Here is a 17,968-nt window from a genome sequence, read left to right as displayed (position 1 = left end):
AACTCTGCTCTTCTCCATCAGTGCTTGAGGGGAAAGTTGTGAGGTGTGATTTCAGGGCATATGTGGATCTGTTCATCCTGAGCAATGCGTTTTAAGAGTTGCAGCAAATAGTATAAAGAAACCTGTAGGTATTACGTTAGACCAGCTGAACCTAACTTTATTTTTAAGTTTTATTCAGAAGCATCACATAGCAAGTAAACTTCAAAATCTAAGTTTAGTTACAAACTAGTTGTTTCTTATTTTTTTTTTCCAGTCCCCTTTTGCTTTCTTTTACGACCACATGAAACTTGAGAAGCCATCTAAAGCTAAATCATTTAGTGGAGTTGGGCAATTCCCAAGTGTCCAACAAGAAGGCCTGGTTTAGGCTGCGATGGCCACTGTCATTCCTGGTGATTTGTCAGAAGTAAGAGATACCCAGAAAGTCCCTTCAGGGAAACGTAAGCGTGGTGAAACCAAACCAAGAAAAAACTTTCCTTGCCAACTGTGTGACAAGGCCTTTAACAGTGTTGAGAAATTAAAGGTTCACTCATACTCTCACACAGGAGAGAGGCCCTACAAGTGCACACAACAAGACTGCACCAAGGCCTTTGTTTCTAAGTACAAATTACTAAGGTATTAAACTCTATTTATCTTTCAGATTATATTATCTATTTTATGTTGGCCGTGTTAAGCCGTGTAAAAGTATATATTTCTGTACACCTTCAGCTGATTGCAGAGAGGATGTGTTAATTAAAGTAGCTATTGGATTGTTTCTAGAATTCTAAATTACCTAAGTTTGCAAGCTAATGTCTTTGATTTTGTTTCTTAATTTGTTTTCTGCTTTTGTTTTCCGTTTGTTTGTTTTTGTTTTTGTTTTGTTTTGTTTTTAATGAGCGTAGAATTTTCATTTGTATAAGGAATTGTCACAAGAAAAAGAGTATGGACTGAAAGTTCTTTGGCTATGGACTTTTACATGAGTACTTTCATACTTGCCCATACACCCCTGTTACCGTAGCTAAGACCCACCAAAACTAAAGTGTCAATTTAAGAGAAATGGCTCGCGTTTTGCTATATTTAAATTTGTCAAACTGTCTTTGTAGTGTCATGCTTTCAGTTAAAAGGTTCTGTTGCAAAGCAGCCCTTAGCATAGTATATAGCTGCCATTAAAAAATGAGCTCATGTGTTTTTTGATCAAAATAATTACTTACAGAATATATCTGTGTTTAAAGGCATATGGCTACTCATTCTCCTGAGAAAACCCACAAGTGTAATTATTGTGAGAAAATGTTTCACCGAAAAGATCACCTAAAGAATCACCTACATACACACAATCCCAACAAAGAGGCCTTTAAGTGTGAAGAATGTGGAAAGAACTACAATACCAAGCTTGGGTTCAAACGTCACCTGGCTTTGCATGCTGCAACAAGTGGTGACCTCACCTGTAAGGTATGTTTGCAGACTTTTGAAAGCACAGGAGTGCTGCTGGAGCACCTAAAAACTCACGCAGGCAAGTCATCAGGTGGAGTGAAGGAGAAAAAGCACCAGTGTGAACACTGTGACCGTCGGTTCTACACCCGAAAGGATGTCCGCAGACACATGGTAGTGCACACTGGAAGAAAGGACTTCCTCTGTCAGTACTGTGCACAGAGATTCGGGCGCAAGGATCACCTCACGCGCCACATGAAGAAAAGTCACAACCAAGAACTTCTGAAGGTCAAAACAGAGCCAATGGACCTTCTAGATCCCTTTACCTGCAATGTTTCTGTGCCTATTAAGGATGAGCTGCTTCCAGTGATGTCTTTACCTTCCAGTGAACTGACATCAAAGCCATTTACAAACACTTTGCAATTAAATCTCTACAACACTCAGATTCAGTCCATGCAGAGTTCTGCATCTGCACACCAAATGGTTGCCACATCGTTACCATTGGGAATGCCTTGTCCAATAGATATGGAGTCTGTCCACCCTTCTCACCAGCTATCGTTGAAATACCCACTCGGTACTACCTCATACTCAATTTCTATGCCTGAAAAAGAACAGCCATTGAAAGGGGAAATTGAAAGTTACCTAATGGAGTTGCAAAGTGGTATGCCTTCTTCATCCCAGGATTCTCAAGCATCTTCATCAAAACTAGGGCTGGATCCACAAGTAGGGCCACTAGATGATGGGTCTGGGGAAGTTTCCCTTTCCAAGGGCTCCGTTCCTATTAGTGAACCTCTAAATGCCCCATCATTGGACTTTTCTCAGCTGTTCAACTTCATACCTGTAAATGGCCCTCCCTATAATCCTTCTGTTTCAGTGGGAAACCTCGGGATGAGTTATACGCAAGAGGAGGCACATTCTTCTATGACTCAACTCCCACCACAAACCCAGGATCCGCAAGATCCTAGCAATAGTATAGGTCTTGGGTCTCTGCACTCATTGTCAGCAGCTTTCACAAGCAGTCTAAGCACAACCACCACCCTACCACGATTTCATCAAGCTTTCCAATAGGATGTACAAAGCTGGCTTGTTAACTGTCTATTTGTAGAAATGCCTTAGGTGACCATTTTTAACTTAGTGCCTACTATAAAACATTATGAATTCTCTGCTTTTGTACAGTACCAATCTCATGAAGCCAGTAAGAAATTTAAATTAACTTTTTTAAAATGTTTTGAAAGTGTTTATTCTCAGCTGTGTTTACTTTGGTTTGTTGGTTTTTTTTAAACAGTCTCATTGTATTGTTTTCATTTTCACTGCCAATTTACACATTTAAAATGTTCAGTAGAAAGTCATCCCAAGCAAACTCACAACACTCATCCCGTTTTTAAAATTTTTTCAACCATACCAGCTAGTCTGTTTTATTGATGTCAGTGGTAGAACTGCCACTTTTACCTTTTAATATATTCTACTATTTGCAAATAATCCATTTAAAATATGTATCACAAGGATTCCTGAGATTTGGGAAAAAAATTCTGCAGTCTGTTTCCAAACAAATCCTCTTCCCAAATGGTGACACATCTGACCTGTTCTATAATGACAAATCTAAATTTTTAAAATAAATATAGAATTCAGATTTTTCTGAAAACTTGTGTGTGTATATATAGAGTCCATATATACACATGTACATATATATAGCATCTTGACTTGTATTGAAGTCATTATAAAAGTTGTTAAGAATTTTGCCATTTTCTGGCTTAAATTTTGGTGGCCTGTTATGGATAACAGAAGAAAAAGAAAATTAGTGTAATTCTCTAAAATTAGGGCTGAACAGAATTTCCACAGAGAATCTCTGCTTGCCTAAATGACAGATGTTTCAAGTTGAATTTGAAACTGTTGTTGTGCTTTCGTGACTCTGGTATAGGGAAACAGGCAAAATGAATGGCTGATCTTGAAATATAAAAGTGTTGTAACGTAGTAATGCAGAATATTTTGTTGCAGTTTTTGTTTGAATTCTTAACTTGCTGTTTTTTTCTCTTTAGTAGCATAGAAAGAGTACTGCATAGGAACCTTCCAGTAGTGTGTTCACGTTTGTAGGCGTCAGTCTTCTCCCCGCTGCCACCGCCAAAGGGTGGATCAAGTCCAGCCAGAAAGTGTGTACCTATTTTCAGTTCAAAACTAGTGTGCAGTCAGAAAGTGAATGTAAATTTGCAACTACCAGTTTGTTTTGTTTTGTTTTTATTGGAGTGATCTTTTCAGTTGTGTTACATGGTGTATTATGTCCTCCTAAGCAACAAGTTAGATGTTAATCACACTTTCTACACCTGGGTACTTGGTTAGGGACTTTTTCCCATTGCCAAGATTTAAAGACAGGACTCTTAGGAGTGAAGTAAAAGCATATTGCTTACACCACTTTTACCTAATGCAATATATATTCTATTCCCCAACCCCTAATAACCAAAAGAGGAAAAAAAAAAAAAACCTAAAAAAACAACCAACCCTGTGATGCGTAAAAGCAAACTAGATTTGCTGTAATTCAACAATAACATTATTTTCCTTGTCATTTTTGTACAAGGAATTAAAAAATGGAACTTGAGTACATTAGTATCTCTCAAACTATGGATAATGAGAATTCATACAAGGTTTTAAGTGGTTAAACTAAATATACTTCACAGAAACAAAAGTTGCTCCCATTTAAGGAGCTCATGCTCCGGATGTTTTATCAGTAGCTCCTACTGTTTTTTTTAATGCTAGGAGCAATATGCAGGTGTAGTTTTACTATTTTATACATATGTGTATTTAAATTTTATTACTGAAAAATAACATTTTTATAAATGTGTTTGTGTTCCAAAGGCATTAAAATAAGGATGTATTAATAAGGAAAATACCTTTTGAAATTCTGCAAACTACTCCTAGATTTGGTTTTAGGAGCACGTTATCTCAAAGTGGGCGTTTAGCTCTGCTTCACAACTGCTTCCTCTGGTTTCTGTGAAACAGATTGCTCGCTTGCTTACATCTTTAGTTGAATGATTTGTTCAATATTGCTTTTTTTTCATTCACCTTTCTAAAGGAAAGAAAAACACAGATGAACAGAGCACAAGCTGAATGCAACCGAATGTAGCTCTAGTTTACATGAACGACCATAACGCATCTAAGAAAAACTTGGATTTATTCTCAATCTTTTTAATCTGAGATGAAGATAAATGGACTTAATTCCTGCAGTGGGTTATGTCCCATGTGGAGCCAAGCATCTGCAACTCTCCCTGCCACAGAGGAAAGCTGCAGGTGCTTGGCATCCTGCAGCTGGCCCAGCAGTGTGGCCAGGCAGTGCTGCCCTCCCTGGGCAGCTGGCACACGAATTTCCAGTCTGGAGCCACTTGTTATCAGCCCCAGCTGCTGAAAGACTTTGTGAAAACCAAAACCCGCAGACACTTTGCCAACACCCGTTTCTTAGTGCGTAGCCAGAACCCTTACTACCTTGTTTGTGCCTTAGCTTCCTGAAAAGGGATTGACATTTCACTTGGAGTTAGATATACATTTCACTTGAGAAATAGAGACCTCAGACAAGATATTGAACCTCATTCAGTCAGGGTTTCAGTGGGTGGCTGCACCCAGAGTGTTTGCAGCTGAAGTAGGATGTAGAGTAACAAGGAAGCAGACTGACCCTTAAAGCAATACCAACACCACCAGAGTGCTTTTGAGCATCACTTAGGCAGAGTCACTATTGGCCACTACTAAACCATCAGTTTTTAAAACCCGTTTTCTTGATTTCCCATGGATTCTTGGTGGGAGGGGGGAGGGCTGGCTGATCATGCACCACTCTTTGTGCAACTTCTAAACTTCTAGTAAGGTTGTTTTGTTGTTGGTTTTTTTTTTTTTAAATATATATATGTGTGTACTTGTTGCTTGTGCTTTATTTAGTAGTAAATTGTGGAATAGAGTGATTTATTGTTAATTTGGCAGTAGCGGTTTTTAAAAACCATATACTGACTGAAACATGAGCCAGAGCTGATTGCTTTATTAAGCTAATAATGAATGTTAAGAGTACATATTTTCAGGATCATTTGCCTAGTGAGCTAAACTTGTATTATAGGCCAATATTTTTTAAAATAAAGCTTGGTCAACCTCTATGTTACACATATTACAAGATATAGCACTTTCAAAAAGAAAACCTAAACCTTTTAAGAAAATTTCTTACAGGTTATGCTTTTTATTATAAAACCTTTTATTATAATTTGTTTCAAGTGCCATTAGATTACATATATGTAGGCCTTTGGTATAATGCTTTGTGTACAAAATGGTAGACATTGTAATTTTAAACAGGTACATTTTTACAGTGTTTTCTTATCAATTTGCTATATTGCACAGAACCAGTGTGTCTTTCTTAAGGGTTTTACAATGGTTTTTACTAGGTTTACATGTTTCAAACTACACTGTCTTCTACTGCCATTTTAAATACCAGTCAAAAACAATTAGGAGTTTGTCCTCACCATTTGCAAACTGTCTTCTGGAGTTCTTGATGGTAAACTTTGTCAAAAATATTGAACATGCAGTATTTGATACAGATTTTTTTTTATCACATCCTATCATCGCTATGCTGCTGTCTGAAGTTAACTTTAGGCCTGATCCTGCATCTGTAAATGCTATGGGGATCCTGCATCCTTTGTTATGTCTGTCTCATACACTGGTTTAGCAGCTTCTCCTGTATTCTTCTCAGTCTATAGATAAGCCTCTGAAATATATGTACTTATCTGGTATGTAGTAAACCATTATAGGCTTAGCTGCCTGTCCTGCTTCCCCCCAGTGTACAGTTTAAACCACAGCTTACTTAGCATCATGCTCAACTTACAAGTAATGCCACAGTAGTTCAAAATGTGTTTGGGTAGTCCCAAAGCTTTTATGCAATAAGGGTGTCTTACTTTTGTTGGAAGGCAGTGTCTTTTGATAACAGTTATCTAGCCCTGGAAGTGACACAGAACTATTGCTAATCATATGTAAACACTTTTCAGTATAAGCTTCAGTGGTACAGTTGAACCAGAGTGAATGTTTATCTCCTCAGAAACACTCCTGCAATATTGTTATATTGGATCATGCTGCTAATGTAACTTGGGATACAACTCCTCTCATGGTGCTACAAACCTCCCTGTCTCATTCAGATGTATTTTTACCCATAGAAAAAAAAAAAGGACTATACTAGACCTATAGTTGTATGATATATTTTTATACTGTGACTTAATTTGTCATTAATGAACTTTTGTGCAACACCACAATGTATTCATATGCACTTGCAAAAGTAAAATTTTGGACATGCAAATTTAAACGCTGACAAGCCCAGCTCTTGTTCACAAAAATAGGTGACTGCTAGTTAATGTTAAATGCGGGCTTTTTGTATGGTGTGGAGTGAAGAACATACTATATGTTACTAAAAGCCTTAGACAAAAACTGGGAAGAGTATATTGGTGAATGATGTCACACCCAAACCTGACTCGGATTGCTGAAATTATATTTTTAGCTAGTGGAAAAATTGTTTGGACTTGTACACTAAAATGTTTTTAATGATAAAAGTTTTGAGTCGGAAAAAAATAGAGAAAAAAAAAAAGAACACAGAAAACCCTGCATTCCAGACTGAATTTGTATATGTTTCTTGCATTTAAAATTTGCTATCCTGTGATATGGGAAATTGAGTTGCTTATCATGTATATGTACTTTAAAATGTATTCACAAACTACTGTTGTATTTGTATAAAATATAGACAAAAAGATTGCATATATATTTTTGTGTATAAGCTCTGTAAAATAGCAATCACATTATGAAGCTGCAGCAGAACTTCATTTTAAACATTCACATCCAAAGAAACAGACTATTTATTGTCCACATACCCTGATTATAAAATATACCTTGCTGCTATTAAACAATAGTGCTGCAGCTTCTTGTGGCCTACAGTGTTATGTTTGCTGTACAAAAATATGTGAACTCCACAAAATATATCAATAAAATTACAGAATGGTTTTAGTTAATGAATAACTTATGCCTGGCATTTCAATAGATAATCTTGATCTGCATGTTTGGGATTGCAAGAAGTAATTACAGAGTCCATCTAGTTTTGCTGGGAGTAGTTTGCAAAGGCATAACTGTCTTTATAATTTATGGCTGCTAAAATATCAGTTTTTCAGAAAATCTTAAGGCATAAATATCTGTGTTTCATGATTTCACCAAGGAACAAATGGGATGATGCTACTGTGTCTGTGACAAGACAGATCTGAACTGAAGGAAGCAATTGAGTTTGCCATCAAATTGCGCTTTGAAACACTGTGAGACACTGGAAGGTAAGTATGGGGTGTCCATAGTGGGACCATTCCTTTGGGACACATAGGTGATTCCCCATCATTTCAGATCTGTGCAAGTCTCATACATCGTTTGTTGTAGTTTGCAGGACAAACTTTAAGGGTGTGCCATGTGCTAGACACAGTATGTTGGATGTCTCTCTGCAGTATTTCCAGGAGAAACTCAGTTGCTTTGAACCCATAGGTGATCCCATAGATGTCTGTCTGGCCTGGCACTGACTTCTGAAGAAGCCAGGCTGATGCCTGGGGAAGAGGTGCCTCGCAGCCAGACAGGCAGCCTGCACACAACTGCAGAAAGTTACCTCTGCTCATTCCACAGGTGTGTTCCCTAGCATAGACTGTTGGCCAGGAATGTAAAAGAGCAGCATTTCACATTTCTTTGCTTTTTGGAACATATTTTGTTAACATCTGTAGCACTGTCTGGATTTCCCTGCTTTTGAATTCCTTTCTTTTCCAAATCTTGGCTTTTTAGGTTCCTTGCTGTAACCCAGCAGGAGAGAAATGATTGTTAGAGAGAGTTGGTGGTTTTCAGCTTCTCCACATGCAGACATCTTTCCTTTCTTGTGATCCCTACCCCACTCCTCTGAGCTGACTTATCACTTCTGTGCCACAGGTTTCTAACTTGTTTGAGAGGGTTTGCCTTGTTATTTTGAGAGTCAAAAGCTCAACACATGCTCTATGATGTGAAATACTCTGCAAAGCAATTTATAACCACCCACAGACACATACCCCCCACATATACCCTCGAGAGAAAACCACCCCATTCACTGTATTGCTGTCCTAGCTGGTCTCATCCACTGTAACTGATTTAATATGCCCTCCTTCCAAGCAGATAGCCTCCAGAAATTCCATCAGTCTCTGCAATAATTGGAATGGCATTGCACAGATGACATTTGTATTATATGGAGATCTCTTGATGCAGTCCCTCCAGAATTTCCTTGTTAAATTCAGAGCCACAGACATCTTCCCTTCTGTCTCTCCTGTAACCACTTCTTTCCAAAACTTGCATAAGAAAAATGGTTCTGCGGTATCCTCTGTAGCTGGTCTCACTGTCCTCCAGGAGTGGAAGAGGAAGGTTGGTTTAGTCTTCCCCTTCACTTTTCCTCACACCTTCTTTTTCTTTCCACATACAAGCATGTCCTAGGATGAAAACTGTTTTTTGACAGAGAAATCCAGAACTGATACAGAGCTACTGCTGGATGAGCAAGAACTGAGCAGCTACATCCTATTGGTTTCCCTGCTTTGCAAATCAAAATATTCTATAAAACTGGATAGAAATTAAGTTTTCCAAAGTGTCATCTGCTGTAGTTGGCACAGCAAAGATTGGCGATCACACACAGGCAGCAAGCAGGACAGCAAGATAAACTCTGTTACAAAATTTAGTCTGTACTTAATAGTTGAAGAAGCATTTTGGAAGATGTTAATGGTGCTTATTGGTGTAAGCTGGGGCCTTTAGCAAATAAACAGCAACACTGTATTTCTGTTTTGAACAACACCGGAGACAATGGTATTGAAAATGACAGACCCCAGCAGCAGTGTGAAGTTTCAAGTTCCTGCTCATGTGCTATATCCCAGGTAATTCAGTATGAACGTTCTCTTCTCCTAATAAAGATGTAACACTTTGCCTGGTATTTTTATCTTTCGATACATTTATTTACTGATTTATTGATCTGCATGTCCTCAAGTAATGAACGTTTTCAGAGAAATAAGTATTTGTAAAAAATAGAACGAACAATTCTATTCTTTGTTGTCATTATCATCACTCAGCCTTTTCACATTTGTGGATATTTGTATCACAAGATCACCAGCTTCAGAGCTGGTTTGCCTGAGAGGGGACTGAGAAGACATCAGCTACCAGCTGAGCTTTCTGAGAACAAGCCATGGTAATGCCTGCTGTGGCTGAGCTGGAAATCATTTGAATTGATCCCTTGATATTTTACCTGTGGGGTTGATTCTCACTGTTGCACTGAACTGCCACGTACAAAGAATGGTTTAGTGTCACTTTTATGTGTCAGATCTCTCTTTGATGTGTGCTAAGTAGTGCAGAAAACCTGAAAAGTCACAGTTCCTAAAAATCAGTACATTGCTTGAACTCTGGTGAATATTTTGTGTGCACATGTATGTGTGCATGCATGTAGGCATGGGAAAGTAATCCAAGCTGGAACAGTTGCTAAATTAATTTCAGGGTTTTTTCATTTTGCTTTCCTCCAAAATGTTTAAGTCTAAAGTGTTTGTATTTTACAAATGCAAAGTGAATCGTATTGTTTATTAAGGTATCCCCAAGTTAGCACAGTGTGTGGCTTCCCAGGCAAGCTGGCAGAGCTTCTTCCAACTACTTGATTAATCTATGAGAGACAGCAGTTTATCTAAAGGGTGCACAGACTCCAGTGAGGAAGGTGTTTGTCAGCTCTCCTTGTGTAGTCCTAGATAGAATTTCAGCAGAAAAGCTCTATAGGCTGTGCCTCTGAAATTAGGCTCAACCCTGGCTTACTGGCTTTTGTGTTAAATTGTTACACACACATGGTCATGGGTAAATCCTTAAAGTTCCTTCACAAGTACTTATATTGAAAATAAAAATAAAATACAGATTTTGGTTATGGTTTAGGGGCATACCATAAGTGGGCAACATCTGAGCTGTAACATAAGACTATCAAATATCAAAAATTCATGACAAATAAACACAGACTAAAGTCCCAAACTTTCTTAAGTCTCACCTGAAAATTGTCTCCTTTTATTTTGTCAGTGTTTGACTCCTTACACCAGTGAAGTATTAGAGGGTTGCCCCATACTTTATATGCTCTGTTCGGCTCAGGCTGAATTCAGCAGTGTTTTTACAGGAAGCTTCTGCTTACTCACTGAAAGCTTGCAATAATGTATTTGAATGGTATGACCCATTTTAATATTGGGCTTAAAACCTTTTGACTTAAGGCACCTCTGAGATTTTGCTATGCCCCACCAGAGTACCCAGGCCACCACGTCAGAGCCATCAAATTTAGAGGATTCTCTTCCCTCTTCCCCTCTACAACCCTCCCAAGAGGTGGTGTTTGCAGGAACCACCACATTTGCTATGGCAGTGTATTTAATATACATCCCAGAGCTGGGTGTGATCTGTGTTAATGGGATTGTGCAAGCTGCTGGGAGAGACTCACCCCTTTAGGCATCAGTCTAGGCATCAGCATTAAATCCATGTACCTGGCAAAGCAGCAGCCTCCAGTGCTCGACTTAGTTCTGACATTACCCCCCGGGTCCTTTGCTGTACATGATTAATTTTGCTCATTAAGCATTGAAGCTGTTTCCTAGTCCTTAAGCTACAAGTCTTAAATTCCACCACTATATCTGGCATCTCCCTGTACCCAGCTTTGCTCCAGGGGCAAGACTGCAAAACCAGTCTTGGACAATTTGGCTGAAAATACTGCACAAGGTGCCTGCCATGTGACAGCAGTCAACCTGCCAGGATAGGTATTGGTCTTTGCATGGCCAGAAAATTCTGCTGTGGGTGAGAGCCTGCAGTTTACATTTCATTGTCTTTATCCCTAAGTTTGGATTCTTTTATCTCGTCACAAGGTGCTCGTTTGAAATTGTAGTATTAATCTGCAGCAGCAGGTCTCAGATTATTATCCCTGGTCCACCTTGATCACTGAGCCCCTGTAAATTAGCTGTGAAACCTCACCTGCCTTTCCAGTGCCTCCAGTTAAAACCTCAGTGTGTTCAGGTAAGAAGAGCCTTTGCTTCATGCTCTTGAACACATGGAGTAACCTTAGTGTGAAGGAAAAAAAGCATCAAACAGCTGTTTGGCAATGTGTGTTTGAAACTTGATCTTATTATTTATAAACTAGGGTTTAACCTTTTAAAATGTTTATTATTATTATGTCTCTGCAGTAGAACAGCATCACAGTTCTTACAGATGTATTTTTTCTTTGCATTTGGGTTTGCCTTTCACTGCTTTAATGAAAACTTGCTTGTATTTGCAGTTCCAAGGTGTCATTTGTCTCACCAAAACAGTGAAACTCTGAAACATGAACTGGATTCTTTTCTGGCTTGTTCTTGTAGGGAAAAAAAAGAAAAAGAAAAAGAAAAAGAAAAAAACAAGTTGTTAATCAGTGGCCTATCTTCAGAGCAAGCCTCTGTAGGGACTGGCTCCAGACAATGCTATCACTTACACCTATGCAATTGATCATATCAGAATTCCTTTCAGGCAACTCTGAATATCATTTGAGGTCTATGAGGTGTGGTCGGAAGCAACACTTGGACTATGAAACTCTGTGCATGAGGAGAATGTAGGTTCATCATCAAATCCTAAACTGAGATCAGAGGGACTAACAGTAGAAGAAGAAAAAAGAAAACTTGGTTTCAAACAGAGAAGAAAACCTCTCAGAAGTCACTAAGCCACAGGCTACGGAGCTGTCTTGCTTTGAGTAGGACTGTAATTTAAGCACTGAAGAGCTACACTTGGCTCCTTTAGCAAGGTTACAAAGTAACCTATTAGAAACACAATGCTACCTCTGTATTGTAAGGCAGTTCTTAGAAGCCTCTGGATAGCCAAGCCTTCAAGGGATTGTTACATAGTACAACCACCAAATGTACAAATAAATTAATCATTGAGGAGAACTATATACATATATATAACTATACACTCCTAAACTCTCTGAAGTCAGTTCTGATCCCCAGCTCTGTCCCTCTCCTGTTTTAGACAAAACTGGCTATTAAGCACAAGAGTGATGCACCTTGATGAAAACAAAACTGGTGTTTGGTACGTGACCTGTGCTGTGCTGGGTTACATCCATGCCTGCCCTTTAAGGCCCTTGGTATCAGGTCTGATTCCTCCTGTGCAGAGACCAAACAAACAGCAGTGGTAACTAAGAACAATGGCAAACAAAGAGTTTCTATATTCCTGATATGCAAGTGAAATAAGAATGGGGGAACCGAGTGAGATTCTGTACTCCTTCTCATCCAGAAGCACAGAGTAGATTGGGCAGCTGGGGCAGCACTGGGTGCACAGGTATGTTTTACTTGCAGAAATGCAACACACAAGCTTGGAACAAACCCATTGATGCTGCAGTTTATTGTAGCTGTGACATATTGGAGCCCACAGGACACAGACTGTGTGCTTCCCCCCTGTCCCTTGTAAAAGCTCCTATTGCACTCTGTACTGATGACTTCTGGCTCCTACAGCTTCCTTTTCCCTCATGGAAAAGGCAGTGCAATGGGAACAGTGCAGTTGGAGGCTGCTGAGGGCTGCCCTGGGGAAGGGTGGCCGGGAAGGAAGGGGCAGTGTGTCCACAGCAGCCCTGCTCCCCTCTGCAGGTGGCTCCCCAGCCTCACTGGGAGCTTCCCCAGCCTGCAGTAAAGCCAGAGCTAAATGGGGACATGAAGCTAAACATGGACATCCTACAGCAATTGTGGCTCCTGGGAAGTCACTGGGCCAAATCATCAATGGATTACAGGAAAATGGTGTTCACTAAGAATAAAAGCCTGCTTGCATTTAAATCAGATTTAATTGTATTCACACTGAAAGACTCTGGATGTTCCCTTCCTACGGTCCTCAGCCGTAAGATTGAGGCAGGACTGTAGGTTACATTGGGCACTTTACATCCCAGAGAATGCCCCTCTTCCTGTTCAAAAATTCAGTGTATTCTCCAAGAACAATACAACAATGTCTACAATGGCAGGGCAAAACAGAAAGATTTCTGACAGAAAAGGGTAACAAGAAAATGACCTGAAATGGCAGCAAACAGACAGCTGACAGATGTGGACATGGAATTTGGAAATAATTATATGGAAGGTCTGATACAGCCTTTCCAATGAGATTTCAATCAAAGAAATTTGGAAACAGCCCTAATCCTGTCTATTTATGAACATAGATTTTATTGCTGTTTTATAGCATTCACAATCATCAGAAAGGCTGCTATAGCTGTCAGCTTAACAGGTTTGTGCTCAGTCTTTTCATCCACACATCCTTCTACCTGTGCCTCTCCACATTCAGCTTTCCCTTTGAACTTCACTGCCACCATAACCTGGTGAAAACAGGCTTGGAGAATTCAGAGCAGAAATGTCTTTCTGGTGCTTTTATATACTGTATGGCACAGAAGCTTGTTGAAGAACTGGAGCCCCACTAGCACTCAGAAAACAGGCATAAAAATCTTTCCTCTCTTCTGTAGCTTCATCCACTTTCTGCAGCTTTTCATTTCCACCACAACTCAGCTGCCTAGAAGACATTCTCTGCAAAGATTGGAAATGAAGACTTTACATACAGGCTTAACACCTGAGTACTGCTCAAGAAAGGAAAGTTAATACCTGTTGTCTCCATGGCTTATTTCACTGCGTATTTAAAACCACACTAAAGATCCTCTGGTCCTTCCCAAAACATCCCTGAGTAACTGATGATGAGCCAGAGAAATGCCCCGAAGCAGGGGTAGCAGTAGGATATTACTTGGCTGGCTCATGCTGTACAACGGGCTGTGGCAGCACCTGGTGGGTCCTGGGGCCTCTTGCACTGCCACACTCCCTTCTGGGAGGGGCCAGGAAAGAGGAGCTGATCGTCCTAAATCTCAGTACTGGGAAAGATCTCCATCACTGATTCACTGAGGAGTGATGTCTTTGAGACACCCTGGTCCAGCTGATCTAGAGTTCAGGGAGGGTCAGGAGATGACTTTGGAACATCAGGTTTGTGTGTTAGGGTGAAAAACTGAACCCATCTCAAGGAGGAGAACACTCCAGTTCTGCTTGCACACGGTCTGGCTACCCTTGAAACCCCCTCTCAGCAGCCTGTGGTCCACATTATACACACCCAGATTAAAAAAAAAAAAACCACCAAAAAAAACCAAAACCAAACAAAAAAAAAAAAAAACCACCAAAAAACAAAAAAACAACAACAACAACAACAAAACCCAACAAAAATGAAAACACCAGGACTGCCTGTAGTCAGTGCTGCCCAGAGAGAAACGCTGGAGAAAGAGGCACTGTCAGTCTGAAGTCCCATGGCAGAATCTGTACTGAAAAATCTGTCATCCAGAGGAAGTTTCTGAAGAGTGAGGAGGTAGGAAATGGCTTCCAAGTTTTCCAAGATATTTGTCAACATGTAGAGAAAGATACTGGAATTTTCAAAAATCCTTTATCCCATAAGGGTGCTCTGCTGTCTGGGCAGTACAGCTGGTACCAAACACCATGTCAGTTAGCACAAGCACTGCAAATATGTGAGAGGGTCAAAATTTAAAAATCTCCTTAAAAACCACATGGACCACTAACACAATTATGTTTCTTTGACTTCTGCCAGAATAGCGCTGTAAATTCAGCAATAATTTTTCTAAGAAGGATCCAGAAATAAAATACACACCTGTAGTACTGCAAGGGGTGTGATGAGAAAATGACCAAATACTTATGTGTAATTCTAGTTACTGTATCCAATTGAAGATGCACAACAATAATTTGTCTTTATGCTGCTATTAAAGTTGTGGTACTGCATGGGCAAAGCTGAGCACCCAAACCAGTCCCCTTGTCCCAGTTATGTTTAAGTGGTAGGGTCCTACAACCACAATTTTATATTTATGCCTGCCATAGCATCATCAAACATTAGCACTCACCACTTCAGCTGCTTCCACTGAGAAAGACTTTGAGCTGTTTAATGCACCTGATGCTGATCATTCCTGCCTGGAGCCATGGTGAAATGCAATCACCTGTCACTGCTTTATTTATTCCTGGGGCATTTTGCTAGAGGCATTCAATGGGCAGAACATATTTCTTTTTCTTTTGAGATTAGAAATGATGTGAAATACTTATGAGTTAATAATTTTTTAGCTTTAAATCTGTTTGCCTTGATTTTCTAGAGATTTGCTTCAGGGTTGGAGAAGAATGTTTCCAGGTGAACCTGATTTGGTTCTGACAGTTGGGACAGATGCAGTTCATTTGGGGGAGGGAGGGAAAATGGTGAAGGGAGGATAAAAGGCTTTGGAAGGTGGTTTAGGGTCCTTTCTATCAGGGAAGCTTTATAGTCTTCTGTCTTAGTAGCTGCCTGTTGTTTTCTCCTTCATATTATGCCATCACCTATTCCTCTTAATTGTTTTCTTTCTTTTGAGTATTCCCCCTCTGCGAATTTGCGCCCCTGCAGCAGCCCTTTAGTTATCCCTGGCAAAGACAACAAAAGCTTTTTGGGGGGAGCTTCTTCAGCCAGGACTCGCCGCTTGCCCTCACGTCTGTCCTGGTGCTCCATTGACTGGGAGCAGCTCTGCCTCCTGCAGCCCTTGGGATCTGGGGGCTTTGGCTCTGTCTACAAAGCCACCTACCATGGTGCAACGGTGGCTGTGAAGCAGGTGAAGAAGAGCAGCAAAAACCGGCTGGCATCGCGGCAGAGCTTCTGGGCTGAGCTGAACGTGGCCCAGCTCCAACACGATAATGTGGTACGTGTGGTGGCTGCCAGCACCTGCGCCCCAGCCAGTGAGAACAGCCTGGGCACCATCATCATGGAGTATGTGGGTAACATCACTCTGCACCATGTCATTTATGGCACTGGGGATGCATGGAGACAGGGGGAGGACGAGGAAGAAGGATGTGGAGGGAAGGCCCTGAGCATGGAAGAGACTGTGTGCTACTCTTGTGACATCGTGACAGGCTTAGCCTTTCTGCACTCACAGGACATTGTGCACTTGGACCTGAAACCTGCAAATGTTTTCATCACTGAGCAGGGAGTGTGCAAGATTGGAGACTTTGGGTGCTCCCAGAAACTGGAGAAGGGCTCGTCCCAGAGCGCCCGTGTTTGCCAGCAAGGGGGCACGTACACACACCGTGCCCCTGAGCTCCTCAAGGGGGAGAGGGTCACTGCCAAAGCAGACATCTACTCGTTTGCCATCACTCTCTGGCAGATGGTGACACGGGAGCAGCCATACCTGGGCGAGCGGCAGCACGTGCTCTACGCCGTGGTCGCCTACAACCTGCGCCCGTCGCTGGCTGCCGGGGAGTTCCACGAGTCTCCCGTGGGCCAGGCACTGCACAGCATCATCAGCTGCTGCTGGAAGGCCAACGCAGAGGAGCGTCTGTGTGCAGACCAGCTGCTCCCCAGCCTCAGCGCCCTCAAGCAGAGCCTCTAGGAAAACTCAGGACTCTTTATATTCCTTTTGCGGGCTTTTCTTTCCCTCTACCCTTCCTCTGAACGTGATGAATTCAGCCACTGTGTGATCTAAAGGTTTTGTTGCTGTTTTTTATACTGGAAAAAAATACCCCAAACTGTTTTGATATAGGACAATTAAAAATAAAGAGATTTAATGAAACTGTGGGGTTTTACCCTGGAAGGGGATAGTGGCAAAGATGAAGATGTTGGCAAACATGATTTTTTCTGGTTGATGTGTTGCATGCTGCCTTGCTCATTGGGAAATGTGATGTGCAGAAAAAATGTTGGTTGTAAGTAAGTAAAGTACAAACAAGGGTCTGCTTTTGGAAGGTTCTTTATACATAATACCTTCTAGTATTTTTAAAATGTCAAATATGAGTAGTTCTTGACACCAGCTAGGGTAGTGTACTTCAGCTTTTCCTCTTCACTAACCAAGGAATGAGTATGTATTACAAATCAATGAATGCAGAAAAATAAATACAGAGTGTCAGTGGTCTATTTAAACTTGTTCTTAGATGTACCTAATTTCAGTAAGTATGCTGCTTCTGATATGGAAAATGTGAACTACTCACATACTCCTTGAAATAAAGAACCTTTTTGTCAGTCTAAGGCTACTAAGAGTAAGAAGTTGCATTAACAACTTGTCTTTTTACAAGACTTCCCTGCTACCAGGTGTGTCAGTAGCAACTTGCTAGTTGGAACACTGTAAATTTTGAAGCATTATAAGAAGATTTTGTGCAGAATAGAGTTTAAAAAAGGGGGGGGAAGAATGGTAAAGTGAGGATTATTTTGCTTTATAACACATGGCTCAGTGTTGGACAAGATACTGGAAGTACTGAAAAGGAAGTTTGCTTACAGCAGCAATAATGTTCCTCTGCTGGTGCTCAAAGCATACACTATTGAACTATCCTGTGCACTGCTTATGTCTTATCTGCTATCTTTCCTAATCTGGTTGTAGTGTGTCTGGGAAAGGAAGTGCTGTAGGCAACGCTGAAGACAAAAAGCTCTGATCCCTGACTTATCAGAACTGATAATTGTACATCTGCACCCTTATCTGGAGCTGCCTGCTGTAGCTGATATTGCCACTCTGCTCAAAGCCTCTGCTTCTTTTTAAGACGGGAGAAAG

General features: G+C 40.6%; 2 protein-coding genes across 2 annotated transcripts; both read left to right on the top strand.

Moving 5' to 3' along the window:
• The first annotated feature begins 290 nt into the window (after positions 1-290).
• PLAG1 (PLAG1 zinc finger) lies at positions 291-2,510 on the top strand. The gene is made up of 2 exons (XM_066546788.1): positions 291-612; positions 1,209-2,510. The coding sequence occupies exons 1-2, from the start codon at positions 371-373 to the stop codon at positions 2,470-2,472; spliced, it is 1,506 nt and encodes a 501-aa protein (XP_066402885.1). The 5' UTR covers positions 291-370; the 3' UTR covers positions 2,473-2,510.
• A 13,167-nt stretch (positions 2,511-15,677) lies between these two features.
• Positions 15,678-16,935, top strand: MOS (MOS proto-oncogene, serine/threonine kinase). Its single transcript, XM_066546776.1, has one exon. The coding sequence runs from the start codon at positions 15,773-15,775 to the stop codon at positions 16,820-16,822; it is 1,050 nt and encodes a 349-aa protein (XP_066402873.1). The 5' UTR covers positions 15,678-15,772; the 3' UTR covers positions 16,823-16,935.
• The last annotated feature ends 1,033 nt before the right edge of the window (positions 16,936-17,968 follow it).

Source organism: Molothrus aeneus, chromosome 1 (assembly GCF_037042795.1).
Source record: "Molothrus aeneus isolate 106 chromosome 1, BPBGC_Maene_1.0, whole genome shotgun sequence".
In the NCBI taxonomy this organism is placed as follows: Eukaryota; Metazoa; Chordata; class Aves; order Passeriformes; family Icteridae; genus Molothrus; species Molothrus aeneus.
Note: the sequence above shows the minus strand (reverse complement) of the source record. Positions and strands in the feature narration are given on the sequence as shown.

Excerpts from the sequence above, each read along its gene's own strand:
- PLAG1 (XM_066546788.1), top strand. The coding sequence starts at position 371 with ATGGCCACTGTCATTCCTGGTGATTTGTCAGAAGTAAGAGATACCCAG. Across the intron at positions 613-1,208 it reads TCTAAGTACAAATTACTAAG|GCATATGGCTACTCATTCTC; the intron begins GTATTAAACTCT and ends CTGTGTTTAAAG.
- MOS (XM_066546776.1), top strand. The coding sequence starts at position 15,773 with ATGCCATCACCTATTCCTCTTAATTGTTTTCTTTCTTTTGAGTATTCC.